The sequence below is a fragment of the Stenella coeruleoalba genome, assembly GCF_951394435.1.
Source record: "Stenella coeruleoalba genome assembly, chromosome: 1".
NCBI classification, from domain to species: domain Eukaryota; kingdom Metazoa; phylum Chordata; class Mammalia; order Artiodactyla; family Delphinidae; genus Stenella; species Stenella coeruleoalba.
The window spans coordinates 64585328-64610611 of record NC_137169.1 but is presented as its reverse complement, the minus strand read 5'-3'; the positions used below and the strand labels follow the sequence as shown (position 1 = coordinate 64610611).

The window sequence follows — 25284 nt, the reverse complement described above, 5'->3', positions numbered from 1 at the left end:
AAGCTGGCTAAGCTTTGTTATTAAGACCTAAATATTAGAAGTGTTTCAAAGTCTGAATTAAAAGAATGGGATATTTTACAGTCAACAGGGAAGTGGAGGTCCACGTTATCTTAACATTTTGACCCTACTACATTTAATCAGGGTTTTAGCACTCATAGCTATTCCAAAACTATTGATTTTTTAAAATGTGAGCCTGAAAAACAGACAAAAGACTATATATGATATCAGTCTAATGATTTATCTTAAGAATCTGTGAACTGTGGAATCATGATTGTTAGGACTGAGAGACACCTGCTCACCTTTCTGAAATGAGTTGCTGAAAAGGTATTCTGAGATTCAGAAAGGGTAAGGGATACAACGTTGACCTTTTGGAGACAGGAAACCTTTGATGAACTATAGGACACCAAGACGGTTCATTTAAAAGATGGTTTCAAAGCATTATCCGGGGCTGGTTTTGTATGTGCATTACTGAAGCTCTCAGGTTGTCTTTTTACGTAAACCCAGTGAAATAATGGTTTCTGCAGCTGTTCATGGGTCTGCAACTCTCATGTGGCACCTTGGCTTCTGGGCTTTGTAACTGCTTTTCAGTCTCTTTTGTGGACAAAATTAAACTTTCCGTACCATTTGACAGCATGGAACTTTCCTGAGATGGGCATTAAGGAGAAAAGAGACAGGAAAAGGTCACCAATACCATCTCCATGTAATTAAGGCAGTGCAAATAGCTAAATAAAATTGTTGCTAATGATATTTACTCGATTCTATGAGTCCCTGTTCTTGTTTCAGAATAAGCTAGGGATCAGCTGCTCATGAAATGTATAGATTATAAATCTTTGTGGCGGGTAATAGGGTGTGCATTTGTTTTAGGACAACTTTATGTTAGGACCATGTTTAGGCTTGTGTGTTTTCTTTCTGTCCCTCTGTCTCTTTGTGTCTCTCTATATACACACACTCACATTTATATGTGTATGTGTGTGTATATATATATTTATATATATACACACACACGGATGCACATGCATGCATACATGTATACATACATGTATATGTATATGTGTGCCTGCTTTCGTAAGATAATAATTAATGAGGGATAGGTTAAAACTTAGAAAAAGTAGTTTCAAACTTTGTTTTATAGACTTATATTGACCATGTAACTAAGGAACCAATTTGTCCTCTTTTAAATGAAAGACCGTAAAAGTCAGCAGTAATCTATGAACTTTTTTTTTTTGGTTCTGGATGTGGAATTAATGAAATTGTCTGTATATATATGTGGAAGTTAACACTTCTAAATGCTGAGCTGAAGCTTAGTTTGAAATTTATACCAGTAAGAATAAGTCCCAAACAAAATTGTATCTTCATGTGTCGAACACATCGTTATTCAGGTACATAATAAATAAGTAAGGATGCGGAGAATAATGCGCCATCCTGGCCTTCAAATCTAGCAGAGGTATTGGAGGAGGTCATTGAAAGGATGTGACCGCCTCAAGCCGGACCTGGGCAATCAGAGGCTCCTTACCCTCTCCCCTGTCCTTGGAATGCATACGTTCTGCCCGCCATTCCCACAGTGGGGACCATTTTCAAGGGTGCAGACTTAAGAGAGCAATATGTTGTGGAGGTCATCGAGACCTTGTACATGATTGAACCCAGTTAAGGCCTCTATATAAACTTTTAAGATTCTGATGGGCAGGTGCGGACAGCAACTCATCTTGCAGCTGCCCAAGACAAGCCTCTTAAGGAAGTTCCTTTGCTTATTAATCCTGCCACTTACCAATCTGGAGTGGCTGCCTTTTTTTTCACTCTTCCCTTGCCCTCTGTGTGTGTGTGTGCCAGTTTGCAAACCAACAGGAGTAGACGAAGAAATAAGCAGTAACATATCGTGGATGTGTAATGGAACTCAAGGTCTTAGAGGAACAGAGGGGAGGGTAACACAGCACACCCAGTTTGTATCAGGGGATGTTTCTTGGGAGAAGAGATGCTTGTGCATCACAGATGTTCTCCATTAGCTAATATCTGCTGAGGGAAAGGACTTCCCAGTAGTGGGACTGTACATCGTGTCCTGAAGACAGGAGAGAATATGTTTAGGGAGTGCAAGGAAGTTTGAGTGACTAGAATTTAGGGTGTGTAACCAGAGGCTGAAGGGTCCTCTGAGGAAGCCCCTACTTTTCCATCAGGCTTCCTCCACGAAGGCTTTCTTGACAACTGGAGTTGGTGGCCCCTTCTCTGTGTCCCCACGATTTTTTGCATGTTTCTATTATTGGATTTTTCATAACCAACTTAATTGTTCATGTCTGATTTCCGTACTTGTCTGTGGGATAAAACAGCATCAGGGCTGTCTCTCAGTCCTTATCATCAAACCTAGAAAACAGTAGGTGCTCAATACTTGTTTTTTAAACACATACGTAAATGACTGGCTGGCTGGATGAATGAATGATTATGCACAGTTTGGGGGTGAGAGTCAAGAATTGCTTTGGTTATCAAGCAACACTTCATAAAACCTTAATGGTTTCATTTTTCTGTTCCAGATTACTTGCAGCATATAATAGTCTTACGGATAAACACCTGGCTGGATATTTTAACAATACAAGGATAAGGCGGCATCTCTTGAGATCAGGGCTGGTAAGATTTGGTCTCATTTCTACCTGCCCTCTTGTTTCATTAAATCCAATAATTCCCTATCTTTTCTGGTTTCCTCTTTGAGCTTATCAGTGACATCTTTTCCCTTCCCTCATTTTAGAAAAATTACTTCCTTTCCAAAGCTCTGATTTATATATTTGAGGCTGTGTTTCAAAAGATAGGAAGAGAGGTCATGATGGCTGCTAAGGCAACTTATAAATTATTGAGGAAAATCCCTATGAGTTTTCAAGAGCATATGTCATTTGTTTATTTACCCACTCATTTATTCAACCCATATTTATTGAACATATTGTATAAACCAGGAACTGTTAAGGAGTAAGGATAGAAAAGACTTTACTGTCTTCAGAAAAAAAATATTGTTTTTAATAATCACAGGATATGGTGTGGAAGACATGAACAGTTCAAAATTTTCCTTTAAATTTTTAAAAACTCTTTCATTTCATGTGATGGTTTATTGATACATTAGTGTCTTTCGTTAGCTTCAAAACTATCATTTCCAGAAAATTTCCAGTTCTCTAAATGTCTATAATGTAAAACCTTTAAAAAACACTGTAGTTTTCCATTCAAAGTAAGGGGTGTGGTTATAGAAAGTGTGACTAACAATTTTAGCTGTTTACTTTCTTAAAACACTGTGGGTTTCCTTAACTATTGTTGCCATGGTGTTGAAAGGATATGCATTGCGTTTCTAATTGTTGTTTATGTGCTTGGCACTCTGTCTGGGTAGTTCTCAGAGAGCCTGCTTTTTGTCTCCTGGGGCTTTGTTATCAGACACACCTGGCTGAAACCTGGCTCTGCCATTTACAAGACAGAATGTTCAGGAAAACACTTAACTTTCTCAGCTCCAACTTCTTCAGTTGAAGGACGGTAATAAAGATAATGATACCCCCACTCTCAAGATTGTTGTAGCAATTAGAGATGTGTAATAAATTGTTGTTGTAATTGTTGTGGGTAACATTAACACTACTTCTTCAGATAAAAGTCTGTGAGCTTCATATATAAATGGGAAGGACTTTGTATTTACTTATCAACATCATTAACAAGCACTTATTGAACACTGATTATGTGCATGGCAACTCAAACAGGAAGGACGCAGCCCTTTCTCTAGAGCAGTTCAGATACAGTCTCTGAATCAGGAGTGTTCAGCATCGCCTGGGAACTTGTTAGAACATGCAAATTCTAGAGCCCCAGCCCAGATCTGTTGAGTCAGAAACTGTGGGGTGGGGTCCGTCAGTCTTTTTCCACTTGTCTTCCTGGTGATTCTTCAGATGCTGGCTCAAGTTTAAGAACTTCTGCCCTATAGGAGCTTCCAGTCTAGTTGGGGAGATTAGATACTCCCAGAGGAGAAATATCAATGACAAGTTACTTGCTAAGGGAGGGGCAGTGCAGGAAGTTCTCAACAGTTTTTCCTGGTTGGATAGTCATGACATGATATCCCATGGACAACACATTTCAAAGACTATAACTGAGTTATTCGTAATTCCAAGCACACTTTCTATAACCACACAGCTTTCTTCCATTAGAAAATGCATTCATAAAAAAGATGATCAATAATCAATCACTCGTAGCACAACTGTAGCTGATCTCGATACTCCAATAGGTTGCAACAACAGTACTAAAAAACTAGTTATCAAAATTAAGAAATATGTGGACTTGAATTAGGTATGGAAAGAAGAGCAGGGTTTAAATAAGTGAAAAGGAAGATGAACATTCCAGGAAGGATAACATCCTCAGTTTAGGGAAGATGTAGAAAAATAGAACACATATGCCCATAGGAAGGAATAAAAGAAAAACAAGTAAATAAAATTCAGAAACTATCACTCCTGGGACTTGCAGTAATGTCACTTGAAACCAATCTGAAATACTTTATATCTGCAGTACTGTATAATCTGAATCACAGCAAATTAAATTACATTCTGGGCTAGAGAGTGAAAGAAGAAAAGCAGTGTGAAAACAAAGTAATGAAACCAATTATTTTAAAAACAAATTGATGAGATCCTCTGTAGCTTACATGGTTTGCCCTTCAAAGTATTTCCTGTGAGATCATCAGTCCTGTGATCACTGCTCCTATTCACCGTTTCAAGGTAGCACCCCACGCCTTCTTCCCCAACGTGTTCAAAAAAAGAAATGAAAAGAACACCTGGGTTCCATTAAGGGAAAATTGTTACTCTAATGAAAACCTTGTTTTAAACGTCAAGTGCACCACCTGTATGTGTTTTCATAATGATGGGTATATGAGACTGTCTTTCTCTTTTTTTTTCCTTATGAAACATTCATTAAAAGTGAAAATTTATCAGCCATAGCACTACACCTCATTAGCCTTAAAAGACGCTGCTTCCTTCTCTGTCTGATCAACTGACGGTCCATCTCTCTCTCTTAGGGAACTAACAATACATTTTCTGCTTTGTATTTCTATATATGTTTTATTTGTTCATGACAGATCACAAGAAATGGGAGGATACTTTCTGAAAAGGAATACAAGCTAAATATCATGAAGAGGGATCACCAAAAATATATCCGGGAGTGCTTAGCCCAGGCTATTTTCCATAAGGTTCTTGATATGGAGGTACAAGTATTAACTATTTTCTTTACAACTGATATTTATTAATATGATAATTAATAATACTTTCTGTACCCAGAAGCAGGGGAATTCTTCCTATAGTTCATTAAAAAGGAATGGAACAAGGTGACCTGAGAAATACTCTATATCTCTCTAGGTAGTGAGGAGACAAGACACTGAAGTAAGCATTCCTTCATTTCAGTTAGGGAAAAATATGGACATCATTGTATATTTTGTGATATTTAATTTAACAAATGTAGAGTTTTAATCCGTAATGGCTACTTTAAAACATACCAGCCCTCACCATCTGTACCTCAATTTCCATTTGCTAAAAAAAAAAGTGACATCTGTTTAAATATCAGTAATTCCACTGCCATGAATTATTTCGGATTTGTTATTCTTTGAAGGCTCCGAAGCTCAGCCGTATGCTAAATTTCAAGGAGCAGGCATTGAAACATCTGCTGTCCCTCCTACTTTAGGCCACGTTGGTCAGCACAGATTCACAACCCAAGTATCAACAACTGTTTTTTCAGTCTGACATGGCATTTTTAGAAGGATATCTAGCTAACTCGATAAATTATTTTAGCCTCGCTCCATGGAACTTGTAGTTTCAAGCATCAATACCGTTTTAATGTCTGTGAAAAAGCATGTCACTTCTCGGCTTGACCAAGTAGCTGTAAATCAGAAAACTTGGCTCATAAAACCATTAACCTGTGGGTGCACTAAACATTTATGACCAACTGTAGAATCATCAGTAAACCAATACTAAGTGTAGTGCCACTCAAAATATTTATTATTATGCTACTATTAAATTGAGCAAGTGTTGTGCTCTCTTCGGATGTATATGATTTGTTCATTTAGGAATTCATGTTGTGATTTATGTCATGTGCATGAATTACATAGAATCATTGTTTATGGCTCCCAAATTCACTTCTTTATAAAAGTATTAGTTGGAATCCTACAACTAACGTTGAAAAAATAGTACAGCGTAAAGTTAATTATACATAATTTCAAACTTAATCACCAAGTTCTATCTTAGCCTTGATTCTTGAACTTTCGTTTTGCAAAATTTCCTGTAATGCACACATCATAACTGTTAAATGTGCTGTTATTAAAGAGTCTTTGTGTATTCTTAAAGTTTGGAATAAATAGCTTAGATAAATGTTAATGTGTAATATATAATTTTATATAATATATTAATATAATTTAAAAATAAAATATTTCTAAATTGTTACATTTGTCTCACATTTAGTTTATGCTGATGCTGTTTACTAATGTTGTTGTATTACTATTCACATATTCATTCATGCAATAAACATTAACTGCAAGCTTACCATGTACCAGTATGGGGCTACGTGATGTAGCTGTGAGATATAATTTTTTTAAAAATGCTGTAGAAAGTGATCAAATGCTAGAAGAGAGGAACAAATAGACTGAGCTCAGAAAAGAAGGGAATGATGACTTGCCTCTGTGAGAGTCAGAGGAAGCTAAACAGAGGTCCTGCTTTTTTGAACTGAACCTGGAGGACTCAATGAAACTTGACATGAAAAGATAAGCAAGGCATTCCAGAGAGTGAAGACAGCAGGTGTGAAGTTACAGAGGTGTGAGGGGACATTGTGGATGGAAAGGAAAGCTCACTGAGGCCAGACTACACTGTGAGTTGGTTGAAAGACTGGCAGGAAGTGACACTCTCCAATAAGTTGGGGCCCTGTTTCTGGAGGCCTTCAATTCCCAGCTAGGTTTGCAGTGTAGGTGATGAAACAATGAAACATTTTTCAGCACGGAGTGAAATAAATGAGCAGAGCTGTTTCAGAAAGATGATGTTGCTAAAAATGTGGAAGATGGATTAATGAGCTGGAAAAGATTGGAGGTGGGAGGTCAGCTAGGAAGCTGTTGCCAGAGGGTGTGGGCTAACAGCAGTAGTGGACATACTGGGGCAATGCCGCTGCCCACAGGGATCTGGAACAGGGAGAGAGACCGACACTGCCTGGATGAGGAACGGGGAAGAAGACACCCAGGGCCACTCTGAGGTTTCTAGCTTCGTGGTATGTGCGTTGCAGGAAATTGGGAAAAACAACATGGGCTAGATAAGAACCTTCAAACAGTGGGAAAACCTGATAGAGTGGTGTCCTGGAAGCCAGGGGGATCTCAAGCTGCAGAATGGTTCAATAAGATGACTACTGGGTTTTTATGAAAAAAAAAAAAAAAGCCAAACAGGAAGTTAGTGTCAGATAGACCAAGATTCAAATTACAGTTCCACCACTGACTAGATGTATGACCTGGGGCAAGTTCACGACCCTCTGCTTCAGTTTCTTCATTTGTAAAATGAGACTGCTTAGCAATTGGAATTGTTCAAGAAGAGATGATGCACTTTCCCAGCACACAGATACGCACGTAATGTGAGCTTGACCAATAAAATTGTGTTTCTGTGCAGTTCTGCATCCTACTTTTATCAGCATTACATGTACTTTCCATTTTTTAAACAAAATCTAAAGGCTGAATAATATCCCATTGTATATATGTACCACATCTTCTTTATCCATTCATCCGTCGGTGGACCTTTAGCTTGCTTCCATGTGTTGGCTATTGTGAAAACTGCTGCAATGAACATGAGATTGTTGAATATTTCAATTCTTGAATATATACCCAGGAGTGCAATTGATGGATCATAGGGTAGTTCTAATTTTGATTTTTTTAGGAACCACCATGCCGTTTTCCACAGTGGATGCACCAATTTACATTCCCAACAACAATGTACAAGGTTTCCCTTTTCTCCACATCCAACTTGCATGAGGAATGTAAACTAGTCAAACTCATAGAGGTAGAGGGTGTAATGGTGGTTGCCAGGGCCTGGGGGAGAGGAAAATGAGGAGGTATTGCTCAACGGGGGTAAAGTTTCAGTTATGCAAGATGAATAAGCCCTAGAGATCTACTATATAGATCTATTGCCTATAGTTAACAGTACTGTGTCGTACACTTAAAATTTTGCTAAGAGGATAGATCTTAAGTGTTCTTATCACAAACTAATAATAATAAAGAAGGTGGGAGGAAACCTTTAGATGTGATGGATATGTTTATGACATAGATTGTAGTTGAGAGTTTCACAGGTATATACTTATCTCCAAAGTCATCAAGTAATACACATTAAATATGTACAACTTTTTGTATATCAATCATACCTCAGTAAAGTGCTTTAAAAAAAAACAAAACAAAAAATCCCCCAAATCTTTAGGAACCTTATTTTAATAATTATATTCTATTCCATTATATGGATGCAACAAAAACTTAAACCATTCTCTTTAAAGTTTATGTTGCTCCTGAATTTTTGCTTTGAAGGAAAAAAAAACGTTTCAGACAACATATTTGTGCATAAAACATTTTTTTTTTATTATTCAGACTTCTCCTTAAGTTTAGAAATGAAAGTTATGGGTTACAGAGTAGGAACACTTTTAACTGCCTAATGTATGTTAGGAATTGGCTTTCCAAAGAGTTGTACCAATTTGTATTCCCACTTGCACACTTATGCAGGTGATTCTTCTCCATCTCAATGACAAGAGGGGTAAATGAGAATACAGTTAGATAGTGGGATTATTTTCCTCTAAAAATTTCTTTGCTATAATTGATATGATTCTTTCCTCCACTCTTTCCTGTGTGCTTAGCGTTACCATCAGCTTGAAATTAAAAAGAAACTGGAGACATTAGCTAGGAAGGAGCGAATTCAGAGATTTAAGGTAAGGAGCTACATAACTCTTTTACTTCATAATATTTCATGATTTTGAAGGCCAATGGTATTATTATTGAAGTGGCTTGGGGGCACTTTATTTTGGGGTAACTCATAACTGAGGTCAAATGATCGTTCCACCAGGCTTAAATCTTGGCCACTATTATTGCAGAAGATCATGACAAGATAGGAGCTGGTGTGCAAGAGAAACTGTATAAGGCACAAGTCATTGTAAGAAAAACTTGAAACCGTTCTTCTCAAGTTTGAAATTTTGCTTTTGTATTTTCTTGATTGATTTGTGATAGAGGTCAAAAGATTTGTTTGTCATAAAAGATAAAAATAGATGGTGATGTTCCCAATGGGATGGAAAATGGGGCATTTTAAGAATTATCCAATGGTACATTTTCATGTGAATGTGACCCTTGAAAATATATGGTAGGAAAGATCTACGTTAGCAAACAAAAGCTTAAGATTTAGACATTTTGTGAAGGCATTTTAAAATTCGTTGTTTTTTACTTTGCATTTGATAGTTCATCTTTGTAGTCAACTTAGAAGATGTGTAAATTTAAATCAAGAGATGAGAGATTCAATTAGGCATGCTTGAAAGGTTTCAGTTCAGGTTGGCAGTTTTACTCAATTTCTTGAGCCATTCAAACCCACGTGTTGTTCTTCATTTTCAGGGTATTACAAATGTGGGGCTTAAGACACATTTCACAAACTGATGAATATTCGTAAAGCTTCTGTGGAATAACTCGCCATAGGAAACAGTAATTTTCCCCTTGCCTGATAGACTCAAATCTATTTTATCTTAGTCAAAACATACTCTTATTACAAAAGTGTTGTTAAATAACAGACAATAAGTCAATTTTTCAAAATCAGAAAAGTTGGTATGTAGAGATTTGTGGTTAAGTCAACTTTACCAATAGTGTCCTATATTGAGGACTGATAGATTCTATAATTTATCTGCCGAAATGTTGATCGAAAAAATAGTTACTGGAGAATGGTTCCTGAAACAGTGTTCTATTCATTCTCGTCCAGATTGCCAGACATACTAACCAGATACATGGGCACATTTTAGCACTGGCAGAAATTCCTGATAGACACTTCATTTCCTCTGTACGATTTTTATTCATAACATTTTCACCTATAGCTACACTTGGCGAAAGACCTATATTTTAGGTCCCCCATATGTAATATATAACCCTTTGCTTATGGCATTATTTAAAAATTTTTTAAGGCAGAAAAATAATACTTTCTAGTAGTCTCTACTGATCAGAGTAGTGAGGAACATTGTTCTTCTTGTAATGATCTGCTTAAAGCAGATTAATAAATATTATTGCTGAAACTAAGGATACACTGCATCTGTAGCTGTTACTGTGAGCACAGCTATTTCTTTGGATAAAGCATACTCAATTTCCTGCCTTTCACTACCACACCCAAGTCCCCAGTACAGCTGTGGAAACATCTTCTGATTATCATGATGGTCCTCAGAGGGAGTACTTTTGAAAAGAATGAGAAAGAACTTCTCTAGTCATATAACACCTCTTATCTGGCAGGCACTAAAGTAACCTAGATTACTAATTATGCTTCGGTTTGTTAAATCACTTTCTTATTCTAGGGAGAGCACGCAGGATGGACTATAGGAAATAACATGCCAATCCTGTCTCCCCGTCCCCCAGTTGGCCCCAAGACTAATCATGGCCATAGTGTTCTGGTTGATGAAGGACATTCCAGTCCAGTAACACTGGTGAGTCACGTTAATAACACTCTGACCTGCACCATGCCAACTAATTAATTCATGATTTTGTATTACTCTCAGAAAGAACGCTCTCTGGGTACATGGTTGTATCATCTTGGGAATCCTACTGAGTGAAAACATAATCTTGTATCCATTCAACTCTGTCTTTACTGGTTGTCCCGCCTTCATTCAGTATCACCCCTGTCAAATCCATTTTGTTACTGCTGGATTAGTTTTCTTAAAGTGCAGATTACTTATGTTACTTACATGCCCAAATACCTTCACTGGCGCTGTGTCACCTATAGAAAAGCCCAGACTCTTGCACCTGACATTTAAGACCCCAAGCCACATGACATCAATTTGGCTATCCTAATACTTTTCCCCACGATTACCCTTTAGCACCCTACAATGCAGCACAACTGAACCATTGGTTGTTCCATGCATGTTCTATATTTTCTGACCTCTGGATTTTTTTCTTGCTGTTTCCTCTACTCTTACCTTATCTTAAAGCTTCTTTATGCATACAAATTCAATGGTACTGCACAACGTGTCGGGCCAGATACTTACATCTGAGCTTCTTTTATCAAAAGTATATGCACACAGTCTAAGATAAAAATAATTAAATGTACAGAAATTATGTTTAAAGAAATCGCACACTGACATTTCATTCCACTTCGATTCATTTATAACCTAGGAGTGGTATTTGCTTGAAGGAACATAAGGTAGCTTGAAACAATATAGATACAGGAAAAGACTTGCAAAATATTTCCTGGCAGTTGATGGTTTCAGCTTTAAATGAATTGATTTGATGACATCTTTATTCTGGCTTTGTGTGGCCTAATGTATTTCCTTGTTAGCATGAACATTTTTTTGGATTCCACAATATTTGTAGAGGAATTGCAACACTTTCACAGATTATTGAAGTAGGTTCATCACATATAGTGTTAAGCTTTGACATTTTCAAAAGGTAAATATGTTTTGACATTTCTCGATGAACAGCTCAAGTTATGAAAAGCAACCATCTTCCCTTTGTTGTTATCATATTTCCAGGCTTCATTTAAATGTATATGTACACAAATAATTCTTTTATTGGGTGGCAAATTCACTAGACTCTCAAAAGCTTATCCTGGGTGAAACAAAAGAAACAAGGGCCATTTTCTATCTTCCTACCTGTTTCAGGGAGGAAAAACCCTTGAAAGTCTTTCTTTTCAATTTTCCAGCTGAACAGCCTCAATAAGTAGTTTATGATACATCCAGGAGATGTTAATGTGGCAGGAGTGAGAAAGTAATTTAAAAATTACAGGAACCACTGACACCAGCACTTTAGCAGCCTTTCTATCTGGTAAGCCAGGATTCTTCACTTGATCACCCCCTGCGGTGCTGCTGCCTCATAGAGGATACCTATTGTGATCTTGGAATTGCAGTTCCCATGTTACAGAAATTCAAGTCCTTCTTTTTTGTTTTCCTAACTTGGTTACATATCCTCCAAATTGGATTCCTGACCTCCAGGTGCCATTGGAATAAAGATAATAATCCTTTTGGGATATTGCCATCCATTTTTCTCTTTAAATTTTCTTGAGTGAATAAGGAGAGCATACGGTGAATAGTTACTTCACTTGGTCACCAATTGCACCTAAACTTTCAAAATAGCATGTAGGCTTTTAGCTGCACCATGCCATTAAAACTGTGGAAGTTATTCAACTAATTTTGTACATGCTTGGAAAATTCACCCCCAGAGATCTTCTAAGAATTAGAAATGCTCAGCTAAGCTGAGTAATCACCAGGTAGTCAATTTCAATTCACATTCAGGTACAGTTTTGAAAATGTTAAGCTACAGTGCCATATATATTCCAAGAAAATATATTACGAACAGTTTAAAATATAGCAAATTTAAGGTGGCTCCTGATGTGAACTACAACAGTTTGTAGTTCACAGCTGTTAGTTGAACGGCGCAGATTTGTTTTTAGAGATACATGTAATCGGTTAAACATTTGACTGCCACATTCATCTAACTGAATGCAAATGTGGGGAAGTAACATCTAGCGCACAGCAGCCAATAGATCATGTTCTAGTTTAGAGTAACCTGCTTTCCAAGTCCTACATTCAATGTTTTTGTGTTCAGTTGGATTTTTTGACAGGAGTGGGTTTTAAGCCATATTTGTTTTACAGAGATCAAAAGAATTCTTTTGCATGATCTGATCCCTTTGTTCAGAAAACTTCTAGTCTGATTTCTCTTTGTGGGTTTTAAGACCTTTCACCTTTTGGCTCATAGAGGCTTATGTCTTTTTTCTTTAAACCAAGCACTGCTTTAGTCAGTCCACTTGGCTTCTTGTCTAGGTTTGTATGCGGAGACCAAAAATGACGACTTTAACGTAAGGATGCGCTCCCCGCCTCAACACACACGCATGAGTCTCAGCTCCTGCACCATCTCTACTCTATGAGGCATCAAAAGCTCAGACTCCTTTTGTGTCATTGATCTGACAAATTTAGTGAGTTGCCTTCATCCACGTATACCAAGATGGTATATACATCACCGTGTGGCTCTTTCAGCCAGAGAGAAGGGGATAAGGGGAAAGTGAAGACACATTTCTTCTTTCTAAGGGCATGATCTGGAAGTTTCATATAGCACTTCTGCTCACATCTTACTGGCCCAAACTGAGGCATACATCTATATGGAGTTTCAAGAGACGCTGGGAAATACAGTCTTTATTTGTGATAGGCATGTTCCCTAATAAATATTCTATTACATGAAGAAAGGAAAACAGATATTGGGGAATAGTCTCTTTGCTCCCCTTCCCATGTCTGGCTCACAACTGGCTCTTCTTACTTGGATGTTCAAATTTACCATTCCTCTTTTCTCCTTATCATTTTCTTCTTTTGCTCATTCATTTGGATAAAATGTAATTACTTTTGTGAAACTTTAATTTTTACTAGTCTCATTGCCTTATTCCAAATAACTTTTAGTTTTAAGTTCTATTAGTTTTCAGGTATTTTGTTGTTATTGTCTCTTTGGCAGTATTTGTGTGGTTCATTTGAAACTAATTGTCTCGTGTTGCCATTAGATGTTAAAAATTACTTTTTCATCTCACAGTGACTAGAGTTGGAATTCAATGACAAAATCAGAGTTTTGGCAACATATAACATGCTTGTCAAGATGGCGCTAAGACCAACTTTTGGTTGGTGGGAGTTGCCCTATCACCATTTTTTATGTATTTATACAACACTTTTCCAGAGTTGAATATTTGTTGTCACCATTACACCATGAGTCAATGTAATAAATCTTATTCATTAATCATTTATATACTGTTGTTCTCATACCCTCTTATCCAAATTTGCATGTATTATTCTTAACAGGTTTTCTACTGTTTTATTGTAATAGAACAACTGGGCCAAACATCTTGTTTTTTCCATTTTTGAAACATTGCTGATCTTTATTGCAACGTTCTGTCAGTGCTCCAAAAGACACATCTAATGCTCTGAACCGGCACTTTTGGTTTTCTCTGTAGTACATTCTTGATTAGAAAATGCATCGGTCAGGGTCTCAGCAGGAAACAGATGGCTCACACAAATAGGGTAATTAGGAAGGGTTTAATAAAGAAACTATTTAGAAAGATGCAGGTGGGGTTAAGGAAAACCAGCTGGGGATGTACAGCAGGCTGGGGTGAATACAATGGGAAACCACACCACATAGGCTTAGGGGGAAAGAGAGGACTTGGATACCAGAACCAGCTGGCAGCTTCTGGGAGAGGACTTCCTGATAGGAGCTGCGGACTTTGTTGGAGGGACCCAGCTGGCCCATCATAACCTTGGTTGGGAAGGTTCCAGGAGCTTTAAGACCCCAGTCTCCTTCCCTCCTGTCTTTTGATCTCCTGCCAGTGTCTTTCATTGGCCAAATCCAACTGGAATCCTGAGGTTAGTTGACGTAGTCCATAAAGAAATAACTCCCAGCAGCCAGAGCAGAACAGAGGAGACAGAGAAGAGGGGCAAATGGAAACTATCCAGCCTGGAAAACATCTCCATTTTGACAGTGTTTTCCAAAGTTGCCAGTTACAATTTTTCAGTTTTGTTTTCCTGGTATTTCAAGGAAGAGGTTGAATAAATGGTAATGCATTAGAAGTAAGTATTTGTCTTCCCTCTTTTTGAATTGTATTGTCTGCTTTTACTTCAGCACCAATCTTAAGACCTAAAGGACTCATACTAGAGTTGATGTTGAAAACATTTAAACAGGAATGAGTTCATTTTAATCACAGGCCCTTAGATGTCTAAATTAGGAACATTATTCAACTTAACATTTAATTGAACAAAGCCATTCAATGTACAGCATCAGTTAGGTATTGTAAGCGAGTTCACAGTGTGAATAAAATACAGGAACCTAACAGAGAACACCTCCTTTATCCAAAATACTCTACAATTGCGGCAGTTAGGTGTGTAGAGGACTTCCACACCATATGTTTTAACAAATACGGTGGGTCATAAGAGTATGTATAATGGAAGGACATAATTAAAGGTTAATCTGTTCAGTAAAAAGGCACCATTAATTAGTCTAGGCAATTTGTTGAGCTATTAATTGGTCCTGGAAACATGTCAAGATACTAATTTAAATGGAATTTTTTTCCCTAATTGTCTAGACAGCCCCTCGACCATACACTGCCCCAGGAAATATGCAGCCTCCAATTCGATTACAACCTCTTCCCAGTAATCCTGCAGTAGGAACTGCTCCAAAGGTAACTTCGGGGTCCAGATCAAAACCCTCATTGCTGGAAAATGAAGCTCCATTTCCCATTGGGGTAAATGCTTTTTCTTCACAGTCTTTAAGATGCTAGATTCAATTAATCTATTTAGTGAAATATATACTGTGCACTTATTAAGCACTTGCCATGTATGTCTGTTTAATTATTTCTTACTTTAATTGGAAGGCCTATAATTTCTGTGTTTTGGGGCAAAAGAGTAAGGAATAGATTTGTAATAATTTAAGATGATCTCTCATGAATTTGAAAGGTTGTGTGAAAAACAAAGAGGAACTTTTTATAGCTAGATATGACTTCTATCAGAATAGACCAAGTTTTGACTGCTTCCAAAATTTAAATGCATGAAACCTAGAAAATGAAACTTTCCAAGAATAGGTTTGCATTTGCATGCCGACTTACTTTACCATCAGTGTATGAAATTGCTTCAAGTTTGACTCTGGAGAAGGTTGGATATAGAAGGAAAAGAATGTCCATCTTTAAAAAAATCCTGAATTAATCACACACAGAAGCTTGACTATGCTTCCTTTTCAAGGTTATATCTCAGGTAATTTTCACTTGTTTTAATAGAGCACAGGAAGGAGGTATGGTAGCCATAAAATATGAGTTACTTAAAAGGGAAGGATAATTGGGACATTTAGTAATTAGGGAAGGTATTGTTTGCATTTTTAAGACCAAGAAGAAACATTTGCCAGCTTAAGATAGAATCTGTGTTATGAGTCCAATTGTAATTATGCTCAAATGGGTGAATTTAGCTCCATTAATTATTAGGAAACATATGACATATGAAATTAAGATATTTTTATCTAAAGCTGACAGATGACCTTGACACTAAGAAATTAATTCAGACAGATAAATTGTTGTTTTTTCACATTAAAAGTACAAAAATAGCCCTAAAATGATAAATAATATTTAAATCCATTTAATATGCTTTTCACCTTGTGAAGCATTTTTCACAAACCTTACTTAACTTAATAGTAGTTTCTTGGAAAGAAGGAGAAATTAAACCAAAAGTGGTGGCATTTTGTCTGGGACGACTGCTTAGAGCTAGGCGGGAACTAATTGGGTCATAAGCCAATTAGGTTGACACTTTCTTGGATCTGGTCTCCACTTTAAATGTCCAGAGATTTCCCATTTCAAGCTAGTGTCCAGGAATAGTCAGATCCCGAGAGACTGTCTCAAGCTAACTAAAATAACACATGACAAGCCCATTTTTCCTCACTATAGTAAATCAAAATAGGGAATCAAATCATAATTAGGGACCATTAATTCATCAGATAACAATTAAATCAAAGCTTGTAGGAGCAGTACATTTTCCCCTTATAGGCAGACCTACATGGGAAGCCAGATCACAATGAGAAGGTTGCCTGGTGAGTATGGAATCAGAATGAGGGAATATGGTAGAATGGAATGTTAATGGCATCAGGTCATCTTAGCTTGATGCATCTGTCTCCTCTTAGGAATGGGCTTGGCAAAGGTACCAGAAAGCTCAAAGGTCTTTGGCTAAAGCCCTCTATATCCTCCAGGGATAACTTTGCCTTTAGGACCGGAAATATTCAAAGCCCAATGGATTTCCTGTCCCTTAGTTAGTACTCAGATGGGCACTTTCCACATTTGCCAAGGTGATTTTATTCTTTTCTAAGTTCCTATATCTATTAACTCTTCTCGATCGGACCCATCTTTATGTTAGATATGTGAACACTGTCAATCAGGTAATATTTAATTTTTCTGACTAGCGAACGATTTTTCTTTTAGGTGATTTTCCAAACCTGCTCTGAGCCACTGGGTAGATTTATTAATTAAATCTGCACGGGGCCTTTTAGTCTACCATTTCCAACTTTTGGGGTGTGAGTGAGTGAGGGATTGCACTTAATGGTAGCTTACACATGCCGACAAGATTGAGATCAATTCCATGTTAATTTCAACTAGCTAAACTTACATTTTTCATCCAGTGGAATTTATTGGGCACTTACTATGGACCGGGTCCTGCTCTAGGCATTGGTGATATATCAACCATCAAAGCAGACAAAATTCTCTAACTTTTTGCAGCTTATACTGTGATGTACATAGGCAAAATATACTGCCAGGAAGGACATGCAATTCTTTCAATGGCATTGATGATGAAAATTACTTAATATAAAATCAGACAAGAAATTCCTAAAGAATAATAGTCTGCATGATTGCGGAGTATGTAGTAAGCACCCACTAAAAGAGTAAAATATATGCATTGGGGGAATTGTTTGAAGGTGCAACAGACTTAAGCAGGTTGAATTTTCTAAGTATCAGGGGTGAGGAGCTTTGATTTAGGCAAAAGCAATTTGGTCAAAACAGACTGGCTGAGATGCTACTGAGTAAAATTAATGGTGTGATTGAAAATGATTATCCTTAGAATGAGAGTTTCTTATACACTCTTGATAGGAGTAGAAATTGGTACAACTATTTCTGAAGGCAATATGGGAATATCTATCAACATTTTAAATGAACATGCTCAAGCATTTTAGCATATTGAAATTTATCCTAGGAACACACATGCATGTGGAAAGAAACAGATTCAGGAATATTTAGTATTGTAATATTTGCAATAGTGAACATTTGGAAGACACCTAAGAATTTATTGTTTAAAAATGTTATGGCATATTAAAGTATATTAAAAAATAAGGTAACTTATTTATACTGGCATGGGAAGATGTCCAAGATGCTTTGGGCTAAGAAAAAGCAAGGTAAGGAGCAGAAGGTTAATTTTTAAAATTTACTAAACCATTTCCAAATAAGGTATGCCATTGATTGATAACTACTTAGAAATTAAAAGATAGCCCCCAGGCCCAAAAAGTTTTGGATTCATTGATTTTATTGTTTTATTATCTTGTTTTCACTTCTTTAATTTATATTTGTTATTACGATGTCAATGCACACCATCACAGAAAAATTGGAAAATGTAAGAAAAGAAAAATGAGAGCATAAATAATACCTGCAATGTCAAGCATTCTAACAATTCTAAACCCCTTGGTGAATATCTATTTAAATCCCTTTCTGTTCACATAAATGTTGTTTTCAATCAAAATATGGCGTATACATGCCTTTCTTTAAACTGCTTTTGTTTATTCAGCAATGAGAATGTTTGGGGAATGACGTTCCTTTCGTAAAAATAACTTTTCACAATTTAAGCATCTCAAAATAAAGAATAAATTGGCTGAAAATGAATTTAAAACAATACCAAATAAATTGGTAAAAAACGGATAAAAATGATTAAAGATACTTTAAAGTTTGGGAAACTACCTCAGATATACAAAAATTATCAATATGTGAAAGTTCAGAGGCTCAAATATACCTGAAACATAAAGTTTTTGTTTATACATTAGGTGCTTTTAATCATTAAGGTAATACATGTTGACTAAACTTATATGCCCTCACCACCCCACAATGATTCAAATCCACAAAGGCAACCCTGTGTTCCGAGTCTTCCAGTCATCCCTGATTTTATCAAAATCCACATATAAATTATTTAAAAGAAATGTAAGATCACACTGTATGGACCTTTTTATGTCAGGACTCTGGACAAATAGATTAACACTATTCTTTTTAAAGCCTGATGAGAATCTATTATCAGAACAAAGCAAAATTTAGTTAAATATCCTCCTACTGATGGACTTGGTGGTTCAACTAAACTTTTTTTTCTTTTTCTTTTCTTTTTTTCATGGAAAGGCATTTTATTTTAAATATAGCAGCATGGGCATGTCAATCCCAAACTGATCAGCTAAATTTTTTAGACATATGTGTGTGTGCATGTGTGTGTCTGTGTGTATCCTTATACACATTTACATAAGTGTACTTGTGTAGTTATCTGGGTGAAATTTATTCCCACAAGTTGAATTTCTAGGAGAAAATAAGCTGAATAGAGACTTTGGGTCAGAGTCTGGGGTTTTGGTTCCTTGAAACCATATTACCAAGGAATGTTATAACACCTGGGTGGGTGAAATCAGTGTAAAAAATGTGCAAATACCCTATCGTTAAGTGAACTATCCAATCCTATCTCAAAGTATAACACTTCGAACTTCTTGATTTTAAATTGTTTAATTGTACTGGGTCCCCATAGATTTAATGGATTGTTGAGGGAAAATCCCCAAAATACTATAAAAATTCCATCACTGTATGTTTGGTTTAAAACATATACTTAAATAAGGTTAGAAATCCATGAAAATTTAATTTGCTATGGGTACTACAAAATGCCATTTTTCAACAGATTGAAGTGTTTTAAGTTTGTCTATTGATATCAGTTGTGTTTGCACACAATGTCAATCATACAGTCTTGTCTTTAATTTTGGGTTATGTTGGGTCACCACTTCTACTTCACTTGTTCTTATGTCATGAAATGTGATTACAGGGCAAGAAGGCAATGATGAAGATCAGGAACTCCATGGACAACTCACAGGGAATGAATCGATATCGATTTCCAAAGATTAACCATTACATGATGCCTATTCCTCCTCCACTTCCTCCCCCTAATGGAAAAATCACAAGGGAAAATAGACCTGAAACATGGAGAAGGAGAAGAGTTCGTCCAACCACTGCTCCAAATGGCTTAGAACCTCTCTTTACCAGGGTGATTATAGAATCAAATTTTCTTTTATTAATTTAGCACCGATTACATTGTACTATAAGATTTCTAGATGAAATCTAAGGAAATCGAATGCAAAATGACTTGCATAAAGAAATATAATAATTTTATAAATGTAGTAATTGTAAGCTTGAATGAATCTGAAACCAAATATTTGAGTAATTCAGTTGAGTAATTTAGCATAATTGAGGAAAAAATCAAGTAAATCTTGTATTCCAATTTAGTTTGTATTATACCCATTTCCAAATCATTTATTTCCTTTAATTTGCCCATTCAATCACATGTCAGGAAGTATTATAACATTTAATTTGTGAATATTCAGGGACTTAAATATATCGAAAAACACAGTGTACCATATAAAATAATTATTAACACTCACTTTTAATAATTTTGGCAAATTACTGTATAATATTCATAAATATTTTCCTTTCAGTGTTCTTAAAATATATTGTAGCTTGTTGTAATCATTCCTTAAAATACTGATAAAGAAAATGGTCCTAAGGCCAGTTATACTTTATACAGATACAGGCTAGTATGAAGGCAAAAGATCTCTTAAGTTTTGGAGTGTAAGTATACAACTAATAGCAATTATATGTAACTTTTGTGGTTATTAGCAGATGGCTGGGTCAACATTTCACCTGATGGAGAATCAGGGAGCGAAGTGTCAACATTGCATGTTGACGGCATGTTGGCTTTCCAAAACCAGCCTCGTTCAAGTGCTCTGTTTACCGCTTGTCCACATCTCCCTCCCAGCAGCTTGCCTCACCAATAACTTGCCTCACCAATAACCTTCTCTAAAAGTTGAGACTGTCTTCCTTGTGCTTGCTCAAATTTCCTCCTTTCAATCCACCTTTCACTAATTCTTTCTTTGTTACGGTCTCTGAGAGAGCCTGTACCCCCCATCTCCGAGGCCCACCCTCTGCCCTGTTCCTTGATCTTATCCTTTTCCACTGCCATGGCACTTTGCACTGTCTGTCATTCTCCTCTCCTATTTGGATTTTTATTCCTTCCTCTAGTATTCATCTGTGTCTCTCAACATACCCAGGCATAGAGTAACCAAGTCCTTTCCTCACATTCTGTAGCCTGAGACTTCTGTTTTCTCCTTTCCTACTGCAGAGTTCTCTGAAGAGTAGTTTACTGTAGCTCAGTCTAACAAGCAACCCCTGGCAACTCAGCTTACATTTAATTTCTTTTTCTCATTATTGTCTGTTGCTGGTCAATGGCAATTCTGGGACCCAGACTAGATGAGTAGTCCCTGTCCTGGGGTATTTGGCCTTGTGGACAGCAGAGCCATGGAATGCTCTGAAGATTCCATTCAGGAGTGACACATGTCACTTACACTTGAATTCCATTACCAAAGCCTGACAGCAATGGAGTGGAAGTATCATCCTCTCATAGAGACATGCAGTGAATATTTGGGGGCAATGATAGAATCTACCACATCCACTAAAACTTACTTTGAATTCTTTGAATGCTGGCATTGTTCTCTACCAGGCCAACAAACATGCTCTCTTGAAGGCTGTGGCCCCCACTTGCAAAAATGGTGACTTCCTCATCATCCTCATTTGGTGGCAGCATTCGATTTTCTGATGCTAGAATATATTACTAGGGCGAACTCTACCTGGTCATACTTTATAAAACATGTTTAAATCTCATATAAACCATAAGAATATGTAAAATCTATATGTTCAAGTTAAACAACAATCAAACACCTGTGTATATGCCATTACTTTCCAACAAAGTAGAACACTTTTGTCATACGATAAACCCCCTGTTTCCTGCCCTGTCACATCTTCTTCTCCTTCCCAGAGCAACCACTATTCTGACAAATGTGTGAACTGAGTCCCTGCTTTTCTTTGGAGTTCTATTACTTGTATGCGTAAAACTTCAAAATAAGCGCAAACCTAGCATTGCAATGAAAGAATAATATATCTAGGAGAAAATAAACTGAATAGAGTCTTTGGGTCACTATCTAGGTTTATTTCCTTGACAGTTTTAAAAGCCCCTTGTGGGGAGGTGAGAGAGGTCAGGTCATGAGTGTGTCCTAGAAAAATGGGGCTCACCAGAGTCAAGGCATCTAATGAGGTCCTCGTGTGGGCCAGACACTGGACGTCCAGGAGGAATATGATCAGGCAAATGGGCTTCTGTAGTTGGGCACAGAGGAGAGAGCAGCAACTTCTCCACCCTGTGGTCATGACAAGTGAAGCACGGATAAGCATCTGAGCTGGCTTCCCCTGGGCATTCTATTTCAGATTGGAAACACAGCAGGTGTCAGCAGGCATCCTGGCTCTGACAGACCTTGGCATGTCTGGCTTTTGAGTTCACAGGGCTTCAGTCTGACTTGGTCTTTTTTTTTTTTTTTTTTTTTTAACTTCTGTTCTCTCTTTTTGGAATCCTTATTTTGAGAATGTTGGGACTACTAGACTGATGCTCTAATATTCTTAGCTTTTCCCTCCCATTTTCTACTTCTTTGCCTTTTTGCTCTACTTGCTGGGAGATTTCTTCAATTTTATCTTCCACACATTCCATTTAAATTTTTATTTTTTCTTTTTTAAAATTTTATTGAAGTATAGTTGATTTACAATGTTCTATTTAATTTCTGCTGTACAACAAAGTGACTCAGTTATACATATATATATTCTTTTTCATATTCTTTTCCATTATGGTTTATCACAGGATACTGAATATAGTTCCCTGTGCTATACAGTAGGACCTTGTTGTTTATCCATTCTATATATAATAGTTCGCATCTGCTAATCCCAAACTCCCAATCCTTCCCTCCCCCACCCCCCTTCCCCTTGGCAACCACAAATCTGTTCTCTATATCTGTGAGCTATTGACATTTTTCTTTTCCTGCCATATTTTAAATCCTAGAACTCCTTTTAGTTCACTGAATGTAATTTAGAAAGCATCTTATTCTTGTTCTGCATGATTTTGATTCTTTGGTACTTGTGGAGACTTGCTTTGTGGGCTAAGATATGTTCAGTCGTTGTAAAAAAATGTGATTCTTTAATTGTTGGGAGCAGAGTTCTATAAATGTTCAATAGGTAAGAAATGTCCAATTATGTCATTCATATTTTTACATCCTTACCATTCTTTTTTATCTGCTTGGTCTCTTAGTTCCTGAGTTCTAGTGATAATTCATTCTCTGTAGTTGTGGATTTGTCAGTTTCTTCTTGTAATTAGTCAAGTTCTGCTTTGTAAATGTTGAGAATACCTGGTTATATGCTCTCAGATTTGGGATACTTTACCTTACTGGTGAAGATATTCTTTATTATTAAAAAATGATCCTCTTTATCTCTTATTACTTTGGCCTTAAAATCTATTTTGTCTAATAGTATTTCTCCTTATTTTCTTTAGATAATATATATGTATATATATACATAAATATATATTTATATTTATACATATATATTTCTTTTACTTTCAGTTTTTCAATGTCTTTAAAGCTTTAGACTTTAAATGTGTTTATGCAGCATATGTGTGCTTTGCATTTATCGTAACCCGAGAATCTCTGTTCCTTTAATAAGTGGGTTTAGTCTAATGACATTTATTTTATTTAGTGGTATATTTAGATTTACTTCTACCATCTTAGTTTGTATTTTCTACTTACCATGATTTGTCTTTAATAGTAGCATTTTATGCTGTTATTGCCTTTTCCTCAAAGCTTCCCTCTCTTGCCTCCATGGCACTCTACTTTCACGGTTCTTTGTTCTCTCCTTTGACCTCTCATCTTGCTCCTCTGTGCCTCTTTCATCTTCACCCCTAAACCTGGCCATCACCATAGGCTTAGACCTTGACACTTGTCTTTCTATTCAAAATGTGGTCACCTTTCCACATGGCTTCGGTAGCTTTCTAGATGTCTCTTGGACCTGTCACTAGCTCCTAGGTCCTGGGGTTTAGAATAAAATTGGCACAGTGTGGTAAATTATGCATTTTTTTTTACAGTGTACAGTTCATGGTTTTATTATATTCAGAAGTTAGGCAACCATAAGCACCATCTAATTTCAGAACTTTTTCATCACCCCAGAAAAAAAGAAACCCATATCCATAAGCAGTCATTCTCTAATCTTCCTTTCCCTACCCCTTAGCGACTACTAATCTACTTTCTGTCTCTATTGATTTGCTTATGGATATTTCATATTAATGGAATCATGCAATAAATATTCTTTTGTGTCAGGCTTCTTTTACTCAGCATAATGTTTCGAAAGTTCATCTATGTTGCAGGTTGTATCAGTACTTTCTGTTTGTGGCTGAATAATATTCCACCATATGGTTGTACCACATTTTGTTTATCTCATTGTCAGTTGATGGGCATTTGGGTTGTTTCCACTCTTTGGCTATGAGTAGTGCTGCTATGAGCATTTGCCTGCAAGTTTTTGCATAGACATATGTTTTCATTTCTTTGGATGTATACCTAGGAGTGGAATTGCTGGGTCATATGGTCACTCCAAATTTTACTTTCTGATGAACTGCCAAACTGTTTTCCCAAGTGACTACACCATTTTACATTTTCATCAACAGTGTATGAGGGTTCAAATTTCTCCACATCCTCAGCAATACTTGTTACTGTCTTTTGATTCTAGCTGTCCTAGTGGGTAAGTGGTATCTTAACTGTGTTTCAAATTTGTATTTCTCTAATGACCGATGACATTGAGCATCTCATCCATGCCAATCGTGCACTTTTACTTTAGTATTTAGATTTATTTTATTTTGATCTAGAAAAGATTCATTTAAGGTGAGATGGCTCTCATGGCTCTCATGATTAATTTACACATTAAATTCATTCTTTCATTTCATGACTACCGACTACCGTCCCAAAGCATCCTTCAAATGCTCTTAAAAGGTAAGAAAGAGGTAAATGAAAGCGGTAAAGAAATGTGGCTTGCTGGTGGCCACCTGTTCCTCTGTGAATGTATAGAACAGGGTCCCTGGCTTCTGTGGTCTGTGTCTCTAGGCCATGATCCATGAACTTCCTACTCACCTTTCAAGCATCTGTAATTACACAGGGCTTATCTGGAGTCTAGGAAACCAAATGATAGGGTGTAGATCTTACAGCCCAGCACATTGCTTCTGTGCCCTGTTGCTTTATAATTTGGAGATATAATACCTGCAGAGTTTTTTTTAATGCTTTTACAGAATCTATGTGACTAGTTAGATTTTGCTCTGAGGTTTACCTCATCATCTGCAGAAATTCTGTGTTTCCACTCAGGACTGCTGGTCACCTACTCCACACAGCAGCCTACTGAAAATGTGGATGGTACTATAAATAGTGTT

At 36.8% G+C, this 25284-nt stretch overlaps 1 protein-coding gene across 1 annotated transcript in view; it reads left to right on the top strand.

The window, feature by feature from the left end:
- The window catches only part of ERICH3 (glutamate rich 3), a gene marked incomplete at both ends in the record, with an annotated part of 145727 nt that overhangs the window by 67983 nt on the left and 52460 nt on the right, over positions 1-25284 (top strand). Inside the window, 6 exon segments of the mRNA XM_079924004.1 lie at positions 2520-2613; positions 5069-5194; positions 8848-8919; positions 10528-10656; positions 15276-15434; positions 19774-19992. Coding sequence (XP_079780130.1) covers positions 2520-2613; positions 5069-5194; positions 8848-8919; positions 10528-10656; positions 15276-15434; positions 19774-19992 — 799 coding nt within the window.